Here is an 18,118-nt window from a genome sequence, read left to right as displayed (position 1 = left end):
AACTCGGGAGTGTTCAGTTCCTGACAAACCCAGAGGTGGTTTATGAGTGAACCTCGCTAAGTAGTTTTCTATCCCAGGCTATATTCAGTAACTGGATAAAATCTTGGATTTGGCTTCTCTGTTTTCAACTGCTACCAGAAACTTTTTTATCTTTATGCTGACAAAAATGGGGAAGCTTCAGATATTAAGGCTGGTGAATTAATGAAATGTTACAAGGAAGTGCATATTAACAGTTTTCCAGAGAATGCCGCAGGTCCACCCCTCGACCTTTCGCTTTTACCATGATCAGTGTGAGTCTTGTAGAAGATTTCGAGATAGCAGGCAGTCCCAGTCTTGTTATTCAATTAGAGTATAGAACAAGAAATTTTATTTGACAGCTGGGAACTCAAATTCACTTTTCACGGAAACCTTTAGTTGATCTCTCAGAAATGATAGTATCAGCCATCATGTCCTTAAACATTTAAAAAATTAATTTAAAGAGCTAAAACATGTAGCATTCTTTCATCCTTTCAAAGTGAATACTTCACAAAGTAGATTTCCATGTTTTTTTAAAGAACTCTTTGCATAATTTGCAAGCACTACAGTGGTAGTGGACGCATTGTCTAGAAGTTCATTAATTTATTTTTTTGCAAAACATTATGAATATTTCAATGTTTGAGTCATTTTTTGGTCTTCTTTTGAACCTTTGGAGGATGAGTCTATTGGTTATTGAAGGTCTGTACTCCAGCTCTGTGTTTGTTTACAGTGCTGATCTGTAAGAGTATGCATTGTGTTGTTCATCTATAATGACTATGAAGATGCAATCTAATGTAGTGGAGTTTAGTAAAACAAGAGCTCTTCTTTCAACACCATCTTTATTGAACAGACCTTTGTGGAAGGAGTTTATGAGTACAGGTTTATTCTGAAAAGTCACATGGATATTTTTACATGCACATTTTTAATTTGGCTGTTTGCATCTACAAACATAATTCAGGGAGTTAGAGTTGATCAGCTAACAGAAGTTAAGGCAAGACACTGTTCAGTAGCTGCTAAGGCTGATTACTCAGTTCCAGACTGGGTGAACAAAAAAAAAAGATGCCATGTAAATGGCATTGGATTTCACATGTGGATTTATAGTCTCTATTAAAAAAATAAATATATTTATTGAACTTTTAATAGGAAAAAATAGTAATTCAGGGTTTTGTTTTGTTTTTTAATACAACTCGTAAATACATTCCAGAATGACAGGACTAAATTAGAAGCCTTTTGGCATGTATCCTACTAATGGAATTAGATATTTATTCTGTTTTATATTGTGATGGTGTTTCTTTGATTTTTAAATGAAATTAAAATCCACTAAGACTCTAATTTTAAGACTTTTGTACTAAGAGCTAGGGGGAGTTCAGTCCATTGACAAGGAAGCAAGTTTGGAGTTGAGAATGAATGGAACTATACTGTCATTTTAAATAAAAGAGAAATTGGTTACTTTTTAATAGAGGACACCAAATACAGCAGTCTTAATTTCCATGCTGCTTTACCGTTCAGTTCAGAAAGGGTTTGTTGATGCTATACAGAAAATGCTATACAGAAAGAAGTCATACTCTTTTGATTGTAGCAACCATTTTTTTTTAAACTGTCATTACCAAGACCTGTACAGCTTCTTCATTTGTACCTATATTTTTGGTTTTTAAAAATTACTTTACTTTACTTTAAAAGTATAAAAGTATTTACTTTTACTTTACTTTAATCATTTGTACCTATATTTTTGGTTTTTAAAAAGTTCCAAGTATTAGATCTTGTAATAAACAAAGATATTTCAGTCCTTCTCAATAAATATTTGTGTACTTATGCATGACCTCAATCATGTGAATAAGAACATGGCCTTGTTTGTTTTCATCCTGACACCTCCTTTTTTCTTTATTTTTTTTTCTTCTCCTTATCTATTAGCATAATCTGAATATGTTGCTTTAATGGATAAGACTGAGCAAAATTATATTTCTTCTTCTCACATATATGAGGTGAAAAAAGTTTGTCCTCTTTGTGATAGTTGTAGCATAATCATAGAATCATAGAATGGTTTGAGTTGGAAGAAACCTTGAAGATCATCTAGTTCCAACCCCTCTATCATTGACAGGCACACTTTCCACTAGACCAGGTTGCTTAAAGCCCTGTCCAACCTGGCCTTGAACACCTCTAGGGATGGGGCATCCAAAACTTCCCTGGACAACCTGTTCCAGTGCCTAACCACCTTCACAGTAAAGAATTTCTTCCTGATGTCTAACCTAAATCTAACCTTTTCCAGCTTAAAACCATTACCCCGCATCCTATCACTATACACCCTTGTAAAAAGTCCCTCCCCAGCTTTCCTGTAGGCCCCCTCAGGTAGTGGAAGGCCACTATAATGTCTCCTCGAAGCCTTCTCTTCTCCAGGCTGAACAGCCCCAACTCATATGTCATGAAACCCATGTTCTCTTGGACAAAAAGGAAATTAATTTCTTTCCTGGTGGTAATGTTCACATGCTTCATATTAAGTCAGTAAGAAATGTGACATGACTTAACATTTTAGAACGTTTACGGCATGAATCTTTCATATTGTGGTTACAAAAGTTTATTTCAGATTCCAGTTTTGAGATGTCCTTTAATATTTTTAAGTTTGGTTGTTTTTTTTTTTCAAAGTTTACCTGTGTATCATAAATAACAAAGACCATTCTGTTTTCTGCAGTACTTTGGAAGCTTGCTTGTAATATTCTGTGTTGAACTGGCCTGTGGTGTTTGGACCTATGAGCAGGAAATAACGGTGAGTCAGAAAAGGAGGCTTTATTTTTTCAACAGAAGAAAACTAGTATTTCCATTAGCTGGCTCTTTTTCTAATTGCTGTAGTGTTTATCATTGTTCACTATTCCAACAGTCTAACTTCATGTGACAGCTTATTTTTTTAAACATAGAATTCTACTGGGTAAGGTTGTCTGTCTGGAAGGATCTCTCTGGGTTTCTCCCCACACTCTCTGTTTTTGAGAGCCAAATCCTGCAGCCCCTGATTTAAGGACTTTATTTTTATTTAATTCTTGCTTAGGCAGATTCTCATTGAAGTTATGGAAGTTCTGAGGATGAAGTATCAACTTCAGACTTAAGATAAGTATTTTGAGAGAGAAAATATGATAAATTGAAGGGATTTTGCCTCAAAAGTTCTTCGTAATTTAAAAAGCCATAGCTGAGTGTAATATGTTGTAAACAGACAGTGTGTTCTCTCACTAGAGCACTTGCTGTCTGCTGAAATCTTTGCACTGCCTCCACAAACTATAAATGCCAGTTTTAGGCAAAACATGTCTTAGCTATAAAACACTCTGCTGTAAACTTGTGAAGAGATTTTATTTCTGTCTCGTTTTTATAACTGCACCAACCTTTAATTTTCAAACTGAAGACTTGTAACTATCACACAAGAAAATGGGTAAGTGTTAAGCAGAAATTAAACTGAAATGTTGTTCTGCTGGATGCTATATCCCTGTGTCTTGTACTCAATCTAGTACATTTTTATGAATAGAAGAACAAATATTTTCTCTGACCTGTCAAGATAGACCCAATATAGTCTTTACAACAGTGTGTAGCACTTACATTGCATTAAAATGGGAGGGAGCCTTCTTGGTATTTGCACGGTACTGGGACCAAAGGAATTTCTGGAAAATTTGAAGTCTGAAGTTACGAGGCAGCACTTTGCATCAGTATTCATTGCTGAACTTATTCCAGAAGAGTGTTCTGACATAACAGCGATTAAGGCTATCTCTTTACTTTCCCTTTACTTTTAAAATGTCATCTTACTTTGATGCATTTTTAAATTGGGAATGCTTCATCCTGTGGGCATAGCTGCCCTCTGTAGGGGTTTTGCCAAGGATAGGAGTTCTAACTAACATCCATTTACCACATAAATCTTGTCAGTTGAAGCTGCCTGAAATACCACAGAGAATGTGGCAGTCAGAAAGAGCACAGGTGTTCTTCAGTGGGTTTTTCATACCTGTGCAAATCACTTCCCTAGAGCATGCTTTATGCTACTGTACTTCATGAAGAAGATTTCCTCTTATACACGTGGAGATGACTTGATATCCTGTTGTTTTCAGCATAGTGTGAAATCACAAGAGCCCCTCGTGGGTTTCAGAGAATCAGTTGGCATTAGTGTAGGTCGGTGGGTGATGTTGTCAGGAATGTCACCAAGGTATAACTGCCTCTGCTGATCCAATTGGGCTCTCCTTTGCATGTGGACAAGTTGTTGTAGGAGTCCTTGTATAAACAATTTTTCTTCCAGCTCATGATACCTCATGTGCAGTCTACCTCATGACTTAATTTATTCCACCCACAAGATTGAAAAGCTAGTGTGGGTTCTCAGCTTACTTGGGCATTGGTCAAGCCTTGATACTCATTAGAAATACAGTAAGTAGATCTCAACAGCAAACTGAGCTTTACAGAACTTATGCTAAAATCAAACCAACATTTCTAGTTTTTGTTTGTCTACACTCTATACAAAAGTGTTGGTGTGTAGTCAAACAAATGCATCTCAAGATTGTGTATTATTGCTCACTACTGTGTGAGCTTAGGAGAAGCTATGTAATAGATATGTTGATATCCTTAGTTTGTCATGTTGGCATTCTTAGAGCAAACACAGAGATTCCAATGTCCCTCCTTAGCTCCAGAATTCCAATTGCGTTCCTTCTGTGGAGTATAGTTTGTTTTGCTTTGCTGTTAATTTCCTTTTCTCACTTTTTGATTATTTCTTTTTCCCCACTTTCCATTGTTTTCATAAAGAAGTTGGACACCATGTGTTACGTTCATAACCTTGGACTGTATTCAACTAAAATAAGATAATAAAAAAACAGCCTAGAAAATAGGAGCTTAATTGCAGCAATATCAAATATTATCCAAGAAAAGCACAGTGCTAACTTCCAGGCGCTGGAAAGAGAAACTCTTTGGGTACAAAACCAAATTATTTTATTATAGTGACCAGTGTAAATGCTTATGGTAGATATATTATGTAATATTGTTTTAAAGTATTTTTAGTACTTTACTGCTAGCATATTTTTCACGTGAACAGTTGTGAGTTCAGTGCCTTATAGCTTAAGAAATAAAAATTCTGTAGTGAAAGAGATGCTAAATTTCTGGAATATGTATTAATTTATTCATGTTTGTTATGCATGAAGCTTTACCAGTGCATCAAAATTGTAGTATAACCTAGCAGTGGTAATGAAATATTATCAAATGTTCCTGTTTGCATCACGGGGGTAGTCAGGTAGTGATTGTCCCTATATTTTTGTAGAGCATCTAGTGTGACAAGACCAGACTCCTTGGGAAGGATTGTAATAATTTTTTTTTTCCTTAAGTTACATTTCATGCTGTTTGCAGAATGCCTTTACTGTTCCCTGCAAATGGGATGGCACAGCTAACTCACAGCCTCTGGACTGACTTGGCTCCCCCACTCTCCCAATGAAAGCTGATATTTCAATTATGATTTCTTTCACCATGACTATTAAGGCTAATGGGAACAAGGCAGAACTCAGCATGAATAGTATGTGTGCTTAGGAGGGCAACTGCAAAGTCTCCAGCTCCTTGTTTTAGTTTGGCATGCTGAAATCTGTGCTGCTGAGAAGGTAGTATCTTATCTTGACCCTTAACTGCATTGTATGCCAGGTGCCCTAGTACTTGCTTCTGTTTCAAACAAATTACTAACTGAGGATCATAGTCTTGACAATGGAGAGCACCAGGTCCTCACTTGTAAGTGGTCAGATTAGAATGGAAAACACTGCAAGAGCCCTTCTTTCAGAAGGAGTGATTCACAAGACCATGAGTGTGTGCAAACAGATGAGTTCACAGGGCTTCATTGTCTGCATGTCCTCGTTACTGTTCTTGAAAAAGATACTGAAATCAAGTACAATCAGGATATTTGTGTGCAGGACTCCTGGCAAAGGCAGAAAGCTACTGAAAGACTCTCAAGGTGGAATTAATCTCAATTAATTTTATATATTTAGAAGTTAGATGTTTAAGTTTGTCTCATTAGATAGTGATGTGAATTTGAGACTTCAAGAGATTCGTCTGCTGCGTTTAAAATATTTGAGATTAATTGCCCCATACCACTGCCTGATTCTTTCTGTTGTCTAAAAAGAGGCCAGAGAGATACCTAAATAGGGGTAGATAAATGCCATCCCTGATGGCTTGAGAGGGGCTCTGTTGAAATTTTATGCCAGTTAAAAAAATCTGGCAATGATATAATCGACCTTTTCCCAACTATCTCTGAATCTCTCAAAAATGCAGCTCCTTTTCCAGTATCCATTAATTCATAAGCAAAGGTTACAAATAACTTTTCCCCTGATATTTTGAAAAACACATGTAAATTTTCAGTCCTGTAAACACTGGAACATGCGTTTTTGTGTTTTATTTTAATATAAAGCTATTTTGGTTATTGCACTGGAAAGATCTCAGAATAGATGGAATTCTGGGTTTGGAGCCACAAGCTAACTGATTTGTTGTGTGAATCGCTTTTCTTTCCTTGTTCCAGGTTCCAGTGCAGTGGTCTGATATGATCACTCTGAAAGCCAGGATGACCAATTATGGCTTACCTAGGTACCAGTGGCTGACCCATGCTTGGAATTTCTTCCAGAGGGAGGTAAGACAACAGTTAATTAATGAATTAAAGCGATACATGCTCAGTAAATGTAATTTATCTACTAAAGGAAAGTATTTGTTTTTGAATGAATGGGTGAATAAATGCAAGTTCATTTCATGTGAAACCTTATGTAGTGATGATACCTTTAAACATCATTGAAACCTGACTCGAGCTTTTGTAGGCCCTGAAGACAATAAAACGCCAAAAAAAATGTTACTAAATTCAGGTAAATTGCTAACACTGACTTCTCCTTTGCCAGTAAGGTTAAGATTCCAACACTTTTCAGAATTATTGTAACTTCAAGAATACGATGTATATAGAATGAAGAACCTGCAGGTAAAATATAATGAAGATTTCTATATGCTGTGTTAATACTAAACTGTGCTCTCCTTCCTACTGGCTCTGTTAGTTTCCTTTCATGGAGCTGTCAAGGTTAAGATATGTCTTTAGCTAGAAATGAGTGGGAAAGGAAATTTCCAAAAAGATTCTAACACCGTCTTTTTGGCTGACGTTTGAGAGAGGGATAAGGGGTTTTATTTCATTTGACTGGGAAGACAGGAAACAAACGAAAAAGCTGCTTTGTATATTCACAGCTTTGCCCTCTAACCTACTAAAATTCAGAACTGTTTTTAAAGAATGAAGTATTATGTTACATAACCATGAAATTGCCCAAGGTAAAACCCATTAACTCCAAATATAACTCACGTGCAGGAAGAGAACTCTTTAAATGCCTGTCATTGTGCTGCCTTTGTTGAAATATGTCATTGTTGCACCAATTTCCTGTTTATTTAAACATTTCCGGGCAGCACTCGTTTAGTCTGTATTTATACTAAGATCTGAAAGAAAGAGTGAGCACTACCTGAGGTTAAACACCCCTCCAATCTCCGTAGTTCCCTTCTCTGGCTACACAAGTGCTCTGTGAAACTGAGTATCTTTCATACGCAGGTGGAGTGTTTGTGTCTGTTCTGTACCATCAAATGGTCTCCATTGCCTATAATGGAGCTGATACTGTGTCTTGGTTTAAATGTATAGGTTGAATAAATTACAAGCTGCCTCTTCTGGTTATTGTAGTGTCATCATAATGGCTGGTTTTAAAATTAGTATTAGTGCCTTAACTCTTCCAGGGGAGAAAAAGTTCCCTTTAGAAATCAGATTTCCTATGTTCCATCTCTGACTAGAGGAATGATTTGGGGAAAGTTTGAAGTGAATTGAGAAGGCTCTTTTACAGCTTCTGGTTAATTGGTAATCTCTCAGTTTTATTCTGTCAAGTCATAACTCAGACAATGGATGTATGAGCCTGGTATGTGATCTGTGTCTGAGTGAGCACCATGCCTGGGCCCTTCTTCAGCCAGCATTACAAGGTTCTTGTTCAGGTGTCCTGGTTTGAGCCAGGATGAAGCCAGTTTTCCCTTTACTGATTTTTTTTTTTTTTTCTTCAGTAAGCTTTCTTTTAACTAGCACCAGAGCATTCCAGCTAAGACTGATAACAGTGGAATGTTTTTCTACCTGCTGGGTATTTAAGGTCACATCTTTACTCTGCTGGGTCAGACACTACGGGGAGATCTATGGCCCCCCCATAGGAGGCTGAATTAGCACAACTGGCCAGAGGTATTCTATTCCATATATATCTACGTAAGCTCAGAGATCACAGAAGACAACTTCCTTGCTGTTTCTTCTTCCCTTCTCTTCCATCCATGGCCAGCATCTGGGGAGGACTCCATCCATCACCATCAATCCCCAGGCTTGAGCTCTCCTGACCCTCATCACTCTGTGCTTTCTCCAGCAGCTCCTGGATTTTTCAGGACTGTTTACAGTTCAGGAGATGCTGTGGGAGTTGCTGGGGGTGGGGGGAGGTGGGAGGCTTTTGCACATATCTGAACACATTTGTATATAATTGTATGTATTTTCTCATATCATTAGTGTTGAATTAAAGCTGTGTAGTTTAGTTTTCAATTCAGCAAAGTCTCTTTTTCTCTCTCTCCTTCCCTACCTGGGTGGGAGGGGATCGAGAGCGTTGTTGTCAAACCTGAGTCAAACGGTGACATTAGGAAAAAGAAAAACCTTGTAAAAATTACAAACTTGTCATTAAAGAAAAAACTTGTAATTACAATTTTGTTCCCAAAGATTCAGCTTTGTTCTCTTTCTTTTATACCTTTTAACATCTGAGAGAGAAATGGGAAGTGTATTTCCTGCCAAACCTCCTTCAGGTCTAATATCAGACTTGTAACTGTGACAAGGAAGGTGGGAAGGATCGACTGAAATCACAAAGAGCTGGGTGGGCAGAGGAGGGGCAAGAAAAGGTGTGAGCATGGGAAAAGTAAGTTTAATGAGGTTGTCTGCTAATTTCAATGGGTAGCCAAAGCTTGAGCTTTCTGTAGAATGTGCTGTGTTGGGATGACTTTGACTGACTAATGAACTGATAGAAACAGAAACATTAAAGCCATGTGGAAAAAGGAGGAACTGAGATTTGTAAGAGGACTGGTGAAGTTAAGGCACAGTGTGTGCCAGGATGGTTTCTGGGCACTGATCTGCTTGATTGTGACTGAGGACTTGATTTTGACTGGCTTTGAAAGGGGTAAAGAGGAGTAATGGCTATGTGTCGAAGGAACCAGGTGATGGACTACATGCAGAATATCCAGATATAAAAACGCAGTGCCTTGTTTCTGCAAGCAAGGCTTTTTTTCAGTCATGTCAAGTCCCCATCCAATGCTGAAGAAAAATCTTATGTAGCTGCTTCAGCTCTTTTTTAATGTGAAGCAGCTAGGAATGTGATAGGCTGGTCATTTGGCTTTAAATCTCAGTGGCTTTGCAGAGGAGAAGACAGGTTGTTAGTCCTGCTGGTTTTTATAGACAATTATGGCTCATCTGCTTTGCAGCCAGACTGTCTACTTTTATGGTTGATTCTGTTGCAGTGTTTATTTTAGTATGATACTTCTTCCTTCCATTTTCCTTCTTCATTTCAGCATTTGTGATTTCTATACCTTTTTGCTTACTTTTAAAATCTTTGTCTGCATTCAGATAAATCTGTGCTTTTTTCTCATCTGGTTTTCAGCATACTTGTAGCCTTGCAGGAACAGTCCTCACTAGTAAGACCTTTGTTGTCTTTTCCTACTGCTTCCTTCAGTCACAGGTATACTTGTTCTTTAGTCCCCCTTTTGACATGAAATTAGCCTGTGTTAGTTCCTTATATTAAAGCTAGCAGAATTACAGGGTAGCACAATTTCTGTGAAGCATCCTTTGAGGGAGCAGTTATGATGTAAAGGGCAGAGCAATGTAATTGACTGTTCATGAGGTGTTCATTGGTCAACACTGTATATTTTTCACCTTGCTTTTACGTCAGAGTACAGCTAAAGAAGATATGTGAAAGCTCTTGTAGGTGATTTTTAGCTCTATGTAAATATTTTGGAAGTTATTAATAGGAATTTATTTTGCTTGTTTGATGACTTACTTTTATGAAGAAGTAGCATCATTATTACTGATGTTGGCTAATCCTTCCTTTGCAGTTTAAATGTTGTGGGGTGGTGTACTTCACAGACTGGCTGGAAATGACAGAGATGGACTGGCCACCTGACTCGTGTTGTGTCACAGAGTTCCCAGGATGCTCTAAGCAGGCACATCATGAAGATCTCAGTGACCTTTATCAGGAGGTAAGAAATAAAATATGGATATTTCAGAGTGCTTTGTGCATTCTTCTTGATCAGGTCATTTTCCAAACTCATCACTTGCACTCCAGCAGGAAGGTTTGTAGAGTAATTGTGTTTATGGAAAGTGTTTATGGTGGTGGGTTGACTCTAGCTGGATGCCAGATGCCCACCAAAGCTGCTCTGTCACTCCCCTCCTCAATTGAACGGCGGAGGGAAAATATAATGAAAGGCTCATGGGTTGAGATAAGAACAGGGAGAGATCACTCAGCAGTTACTGTCACGGGCAAAACAGATTTGACTTGGGGAAATTAGGTGAATTATTGCCAATCACATCAGAACAGGGTAATGAGAAAATAAAAACTAAATCTTAAAACCCCTTCCTTCCCTCTGTCCCACCTTTCTTCCCAGGCTCAACTTCACTCCTGATTTCTCTGCCTCCTCCCTCCCAGCAGCACAGGGGGATAGAGAATGGGAGCTGTGGCCAGTTAATCACATGTTGTCTCTGCTTCTTCCTCCTCAAAGGGAGGACTCCTCACAGTCTTTTCCCCTGCTCCAGTGTGGGGTTCCTCCCATGGAAGACAGTCCTCCATGAACTTCTCCAACACGAGTCCTTCTTGTGGGCTGCAGCTCTTTATGGACAGTTCCAGCTTGGGTCCCTTCCATGGGGTGCAGTCCTTCAGGAACAGACTGCTAGAGCATGGGGGATCACAAGTCCTGCCAGCAAACGTGCATGAGCGCTTCTGTCAATGGGTCCACAGGTCCGGCCAGGAGCCTGCTCCAGCACAGGCTTCCCATGGGGTCACAGTCTCTTTCACGCATCCACCTGTTCCAGTGTGGAGTCCTCCATGGGCTGCAAGTGGGTATCTGCTCCACCATGAACCTCCACGGGCTGCAGGGGGACAGCCTGCCTCAGCATGGTCTTCACCATGGGCTGCAGGGGAATCTCTGCTCCAGTGCCTGGAGCACATTCTGCCCCCACTTCTTCTTTGACCTCAGTGTCCGCAGAATTGTTTCTCTCACATATTCTAACTCCTTTCTCCTGCTGCAATTGTGCAGGCCTTTTTCCTCTTCTTAAATGAGTCATCCCAGAGGAGCTTGACCATTGCTGATGGGCTCGGCCTTGGCGAGTGTCAGGTCTGTCTTGGAGCTGGGTGGCATTGGCTCTGTCAGACATGGGAAAGCTTTTAGCAGCTTCTCAAGCCACCTGTGTAGCTCCCCCACTACCAAAAGCTTGCTGTGCAAGCCCAGTACAATTGTGTTTATTTAAGTTTATTATTTATTAATACTGAAGGGGGAACAAAGGAAGAAAGGAAAGAAGGAAGAAAGGAAAGAAGGAAGAACCCACTCTCCCTTACCTGAAAGTGAGCTAAGTTGGTAGCAATACAGTTAACCTCTAGGGTATTTATTCTATATTGGTTAGGTTGGAGTTGAAACTTGCTCCAAGCAACAAATAAAAAAATTGTTTTGGTGTAAAGTCTCCATCTTGCCAAACTAAGAAATTCTGTTTACCCTATGGTGGTGAGGACTCTAGTGGTATGTACAGTGTAGGATGCTGTTAGAGAATCCTTTGGAAAATGAGAGCTTTGCTGTAAACAGGGCTCATGCAAGGAGGCAGGTATTTCAGTTCCTCCACTGTTCTTAAGGTGAAAATGATGAAAACAAGTAAACATGTTCTCTACTAAAACTGTTTTAACTGTTCTCACAAAAATGTTGTTAAAAGTCACCTTCATCCAGTCCATGTAGTCCAGTAGCAACAAAAAGCATGTCTCAGTCAAGTAGCTAGATCTGAGAAGAGATGCATTCTTCATTTATTTGCTTTACGTGACCTGAGAAATGTGCTTGCAGATGCTGCAGCATGAATATTTTTCTAGTGGACAATGCAACTCTGCATTATCAAAGAGCACCCAAAGAACCATTTTATCTTGTCCTAGTCTCTTACTGCTGTTCAAAACTCTTTCTTAAAAGAATCTAATATGTAGCTTTTGTTCAGGAGCCATAGAGAGAACCTATGAAGTGGGAAAGGTACACTATATAAACAAACAAAGATTAACATGATCTGTTGCATATAAGCCAAAATTATATCATCTATTCTGGACTTTCAAACACCCATTCTAGATCTCCTCTATGAAGAGAGAAGGTAGAGTTGCCAAAAGGCAGGTGCCTTGGGAGCCAATCTGTGCTAAGGAACCTTAAAAACAGTGGCAGCGGCTGTTTTCTTTCCACCAGCTGCTTTGTAGAGCGTCTCCTGCTTTATGGCAGCACTGGTTCAGAAGTGTCAGACTCTAAACGGGAAAGCCATTCAGGCTTTTTCTGGGGCTTGCCAATCTCTTACACATTCTTGAAGAAGAAATAACTGTGACTCACTCTGCAATAATGGTTGTTTTTTCTAATAATGTTGCCAGTATTGATACCAGACAGTCCAACTCTGCCATAGAGAACCCTCAAGGAGTGTTAGGAAACTGCATGACATTCCGGCTTATGTGAAAAGGCAAAAGTATGCAATATTATTTTCACTCAAAAAAATAATAATTTTTGAGCTCAGGAAGCTCACAAAATTTTGAGAAGGTGTACTAGTCACTGGAGTCTCTTGTCAGAACTCATGTCTTCTGCTAGCATTTCATTCCTGCAGCCATATTCCAGGAAAGTGGTTCTCTGCCCTCTCCATATATTCAGGTCCTTTTGATGATACTTTGATAAAATTAATAGCTGAAGGTGATAATGAGGTAGCACATAAGGGCTTTGTTGAGACCCACATGTAAAAGGACAAGCTGGCTTTTTTTAAAAAAAGACTCGGAAGAGCACATTTTTTTTGTTCATTCTCAGCCTAACTCCAGAGCATTTTGGATGGATTCAGCTCTTAGCAAAAATTTATTTTTGGTTGTCTACTGCAGGATCTGTTCCAAAAAAGGATGGGCTGTTTTCTGTTTTACCAGCCACAGAAATACTCTGTTGCTCTTTGAGATAGGTATAATATTCAGCTGGCAAAGCATGGCTTTTTCCATGGTACTTGCCTGTGTATTGTCTCATAGGCTTGGACAATAGACTTGCTTAGATGTTTATTAATACCATGTAAAACCAACTTACACTTGCAAGGCTGATCTATCTGATTTCTGCTTTGGAGAACTGAAGGAAAAAAAGCTTTTTTAGAAAGTTACTCAAAACAAACGTGTGTAGTCCGGTGGTTTAAGAGAGAGTCTGAAGAGATTAGCCTCGCTAGCCTTACATTGGCTTATGTAAATGCTTTGAAAATCCATTCTGGTACTTCAAAAAATTCCTTGTAGTATGTCTGAAAACTGAAGTTTGGTTTGGCTAGGATTGATAAAATAGTTTTGTTGTAGCTGTGCTGTAATTTTCTGCTGGGATCTCAGACCACTCTTACAGTCTAATCTGAAATTCCTCACAATATAGTTTTTTATAGAAAGAAAGGTGGCTTATTCTGCTTCAGAGTATGTTTGGCAGCAATCACATTTACCCTACTGTGTTGTGAAAGCTTTTTTTCAAATGAGTTAGTCCTCTTGGACTGCTTTTACTCGTTGAGCTTCACCTTTGGTGCAGTTCATGGAACAAACTGACTTCAGAAAGAGGTCTTGAGGGAGGTGCATCAGATGATGATGTGGCTTCAGAGTTCCATTGTGGTCTTGAGTACAAGGGAAGGTCTGCGCATCTTGTGATCAGGAACTATAGCCTACACTAAATGATTGGTAGGAATTGATATCTTCAGCATGCATGTTCAATGTTTTTTCTTTTGTTTTCTAGCTAATTTTGTGTATACTCAAAATTAGAGTAATCAACAGATATGTTGAATATGCTGCTGGTTTATCTTTTCTGCTCTGAGAAGTGTCTTATTTAAGGTCTGGTCCTAAACCAGTTGCAGGAAATGAAAAAAATTTGCCTTATTTCCATTTTAAGATTGAAAATATAAAATGGCCTTTGTAATGTATATGAATCAGGCCTTTAATCCATAACACTGTAGGAGTATGAATCTAATTCCTCTGAATGATCACTGCAAAGTTTTATACTATTTTTGAATTGTCAACAAGAGCTCCCTGTTTAGTGACAAACTTTTACTTTTGCTGAGGAAAGTGTATTTATGTAGTCTTTATTTGCAGGCTACCAACTATGAATGTGTCACATAAGCAGAAATAAAATGTGTGAATGTGAGGATAACAGGAGTGACTGAATATTTCTCAATTTTGAAACCGATTTTGAACGTGTATTAGAGCAGAACTGTAAGAACATTAAATGCAGGGAGGCGGTCTGTCTAGATTGGGCATAATTTGTCTCAGTTATGTGGCTGTACTGCAGGAGATGCAGGCATTAATGTTATTGCGCTCTGTTAATGGATCTTTCCTCTAAGCAACAAATGAACTGAATTTGAATACTGCTGTGGTTGAGCATTTTTGATATATGACCAGCATGTACCTTCATCCCTTCAAGTTATCAAAGGTATTATAATGCAACCAGTTTCTCTGTAATTAAAAACAAATTTGGAAAGTAGTATAATCACAACACTGACTTCTAGTTGAAGAAAAAAAGACACCAACATGACTTCTATTCCTCATCAAGTTAAAGTATGGTTTTTGTGACAGTGTTTCTTTTTTTTTTCCCCCTCAAATTTCAGAGAATTCACACCTAATCCTTGTTCTGGTTCTAAACTATGTTAATGTTTAGAAAATGACAGTGGAATGATGAGTGGAGCAAAGACATTGAGATCCTTTGACTTATTCTGGCACAATATTTAGATCCTAAATGAAAATTTGTTGACTGCAGTATTAATTGTGTGTGTGAGGCAAGAATACATTCAGGAATGTAGCATTTGAAGTTGTTTGCTTTGTATATTTTCAGTGTGATTGAAAAGTGTTGTCATGTCCTGCCTTCAGATTCTGTTGCTTTGATCAGTTGCTTTCAAAGTAGTTAGGATATAAACACAAATACGAGATTTTGAAGACAGTGCAAATTTTGATGGGTTCCTGATGTCTTTTTCTGCAACTGATGCTTGTTGGTACTTGGAGCGTTATCCCATCCAGTTTGCTAATCTGACTTTTCCCTTGGTGGCTGTGTTCCTTTGATTTTAGAATAGAGTAAGCGTGGACCGGAGTAGCTAAGAGCCCCCTCTTCAGAGTTTTATCCTTTTTCAGACTAAGCATCAGCTTTCCTGAGCAACAGGCACTGTAGCTTGTATTTGCACTGTGATCTAGTAGTTCCCAGAGCTGGTGTCTCTGTGGATCCTTGCTTTGAGGGCTTGGGAGCTTTCCTAAAGCCTTGTACAGTAATTACTTGGCCACATAAGCACACTTTGGAGCATGCACTGATGGTGTAGAAAGAGATAAATTTTCAATTTCTGAGGAACACCAGCTTGTTTTAACATAGTTTTCAGCAGACTTTTTCCTGGTAAATAGTAATAATTATTTTTCTGTAAATGATTGCAAGGGTGGTGTATGTGTTCATTTTCCTCATACAGCATGTGGATGGTTAGCTCTTTGGAGCAAGGTCTAGCTGCTTGCTTGGGGTTGTGCAGAGCCTGATGAAGGGCAGGTTTTTACAGCTACTGTCACAGCCGTTTGGGACATTACTGTGCTTTAAGTAGCACTAGCCTAGACAAGCTATGGTACAAAACTGGCTCTCGGTATAACACCATCACAATAACATTATGTATAATACCATAGAATCATAGACTCATAGAATGGTAGGGATTGGGGAAGGTTCTACATTCAGATCAGGAATAAAGCCAGTTAATTTTAAATGTACTCTATGGATAGACTGAGTGTAACTAGCATAATTGCATATACTTTTTTGCAGTGAGAAGGTGCTTCTATTCAAGAATAAAAAGCAGGAGTAATGCCCCATATATGTGGTATTCTTGCCACTGAGTACTAAAGAAAGTCTCTGTACTCATTGCATTCTGGAAATTTGTCAGAAGTCCTCTGTTAAAGGTTATTCTGCTTGATTCTGCTTCCTCAGACAATGTCTGGAATGTAATGATTTTTCTACTCCCTGGGGACTTTCTGCGGAACTTAATAAACTGGCATATGATGGGTCCAGATAAAACATTAAAAGAGAAAAGGTGGGAAGAAACACTGATGAGGTTATGCAGGTCTGAAGATTTTTCCTAGAATATTTTAGCTTCAGATTTTGATATTATTTGTACAAAGTCTAAAAGAGTTTAAAATAATTGACAGCCTTGAAGATCTGCAATTTAAGCATAGAAACAAGATTACTAAAGAGGATTTAATGGCAAAACTAGTTGAATTTCTTTAAAATTCAGTGGTAGTCGATAGAAACTCAGATCAACTCTCAGTGATTTCTGAATTGAAGACTAGCACAAATCTCTGGGAGCTTGTTACATGCAGTAAACTCTCAGTGTATTGATAAACTTGAATATGGTAGTAAGGAAGAGATAAAAAAGTATTGGAGGAGGTGTGGGAGAAATTTTGGGGAGCCAGAAATGCCAGCACTAGGTCAGATGAGCTAAACCTTGGGAGCTGCAAATCAAATAATATTGACTAATGTTTTTTAATCTATTTTTGTTTCATAGGGATGTGGTAAAAAAATGTACACTTTCTTGAGGGGGACGAAGCAATTGCAAGTGCTGAGATTTCTAGGAATCTCTATTGGAGTAACTCAGATCCTGGCTATGATCCTCACTATTACCTTGCTGTGGGCTCTCTACTACGACAGAAGGGATCCTGGGGTGGATCAGATCATGGCCATGAAGAGTGGTACCTCACAGCAGCTGTCATGTCATTCCGTGGAGCTACTGAAACCAAGCCTGACAAGAATCTTTGAACACACATCCATGGCAAACAGCTTTAATACACACTTTGAAATGGAAGAGCTATAGGTGATGCAATGAATCTGAGAAGCTGCAAAGGTTTGGTTTTTGTTGTTGTTTTTGTTCTGTTACATGGAGTATGTCAAATATACCAGTCTGTACGCTTCAGAAAACATCTAATGAATGGAAGTGAAGGAGGCCAGCATAGAAAGAAGGATAAGACCGTCAACGTCTTATCCATGGCCTCAACCATGAACAGAGTTGATATTTGGTTGTTGTTTTTTTTTAGAAGGCACTTATTCACTGGGCACAGTCATATTTAACTTATTGTCACAAGCTGAGTGATGTGTTCCAATTAATTCACAGTTATATGGACAGAACCTATAAGGAAGCATCACAGGCAAGGAAGATAAATACTCATCTTCTGAAGAAACAACTGTGCTTTGGGCAAGCCAGATGTAACATCAGTTGAAACTGACTTTTACATTTTTAAAAAGCCATTTGGAAAATGTCTTAATCAGGGATCTGTGTATATATAATTGTGTGGTTTTGTGTGTGCATGGAAATCAGAACTAAAATTCAAGTCAATACTTGAATTTAAAAATTTGCAAAATTTGTAAAAAGGGCGGGATTTTCTTTTTTTCTAACGAAACCTTTCTTAGCTCTTGTTAAAGATGTTATAAAACTTCTATTTTTATCTAACATAACTGTTTAATTTTTAATTTTAAATATATTAAACAGGGATTGAAAACAAAACTATTACTCCAGACAATAGACTTTAATTTTCTGAGTAATTCTGGAGAATTTTCTTTGAAATAGTTTGTTCTCTGGACTTTTTCTTAGTGAAAAGAAAGAAAACCTTAAACATTCTTTCCAAAATGGGAATCAATATGGGAGTAGCACATTTTTATAGATAAATCTTTTCTCCTGTCTGTGATTCCTCTGCAGGTAGAAACAAAAGACTACAAGGAAAATGCTTACAGTTCTGGATGCTATTGCAATAATTGTAAAAGTGCATAAGGAGAAGTTATATTTTGGCTGCTTCTTCATTAAGAGCTCTCCAGTGGCTTAAAAGGC

At 38.4% G+C, this 18,118-nt stretch overlaps 1 protein-coding gene across 1 annotated transcript in view; it reads left to right on the top strand.

The window, feature by feature from the left end:
* The window catches only part of TSPAN12 (tetraspanin 12), a 33,579-nt gene extending 16,469 nt beyond the window's left edge, over window positions 1-17,110 (top strand). The window contains exons 3-6 of the mRNA XM_010004302.1: window positions 2,702-2,776; window positions 6,518-6,625; window positions 10,129-10,272; window positions 16,805-17,110. Of these exons, the coding sequence (XP_010002604.1) occupies window positions 2,702-2,776; window positions 6,518-6,625; window positions 10,129-10,272; window positions 16,805-17,110 (633 nt within the window). The remainder of the gene's footprint in view (window positions 1-2,701; window positions 2,777-6,517; window positions 6,626-10,128; window positions 10,273-16,804) is intronic.
* The last annotated feature ends 1,008 nt before the right edge of the window (window positions 17,111-18,118 follow it).

Source organism: Chaetura pelagica, unplaced genomic scaffold (genome assembly GCF_000747805.2).
Source record: "Chaetura pelagica isolate M959 unplaced genomic scaffold, ChaPel_1.0 scaffold68, whole genome shotgun sequence".
Lineage (NCBI taxonomy): Eukaryota > Metazoa > Chordata > Aves > Apodiformes > Apodidae > Chaetura > Chaetura pelagica.
Note: the sequence above shows the minus strand (reverse complement) of the source record. Positions and strands in the feature narration are given on the sequence as shown.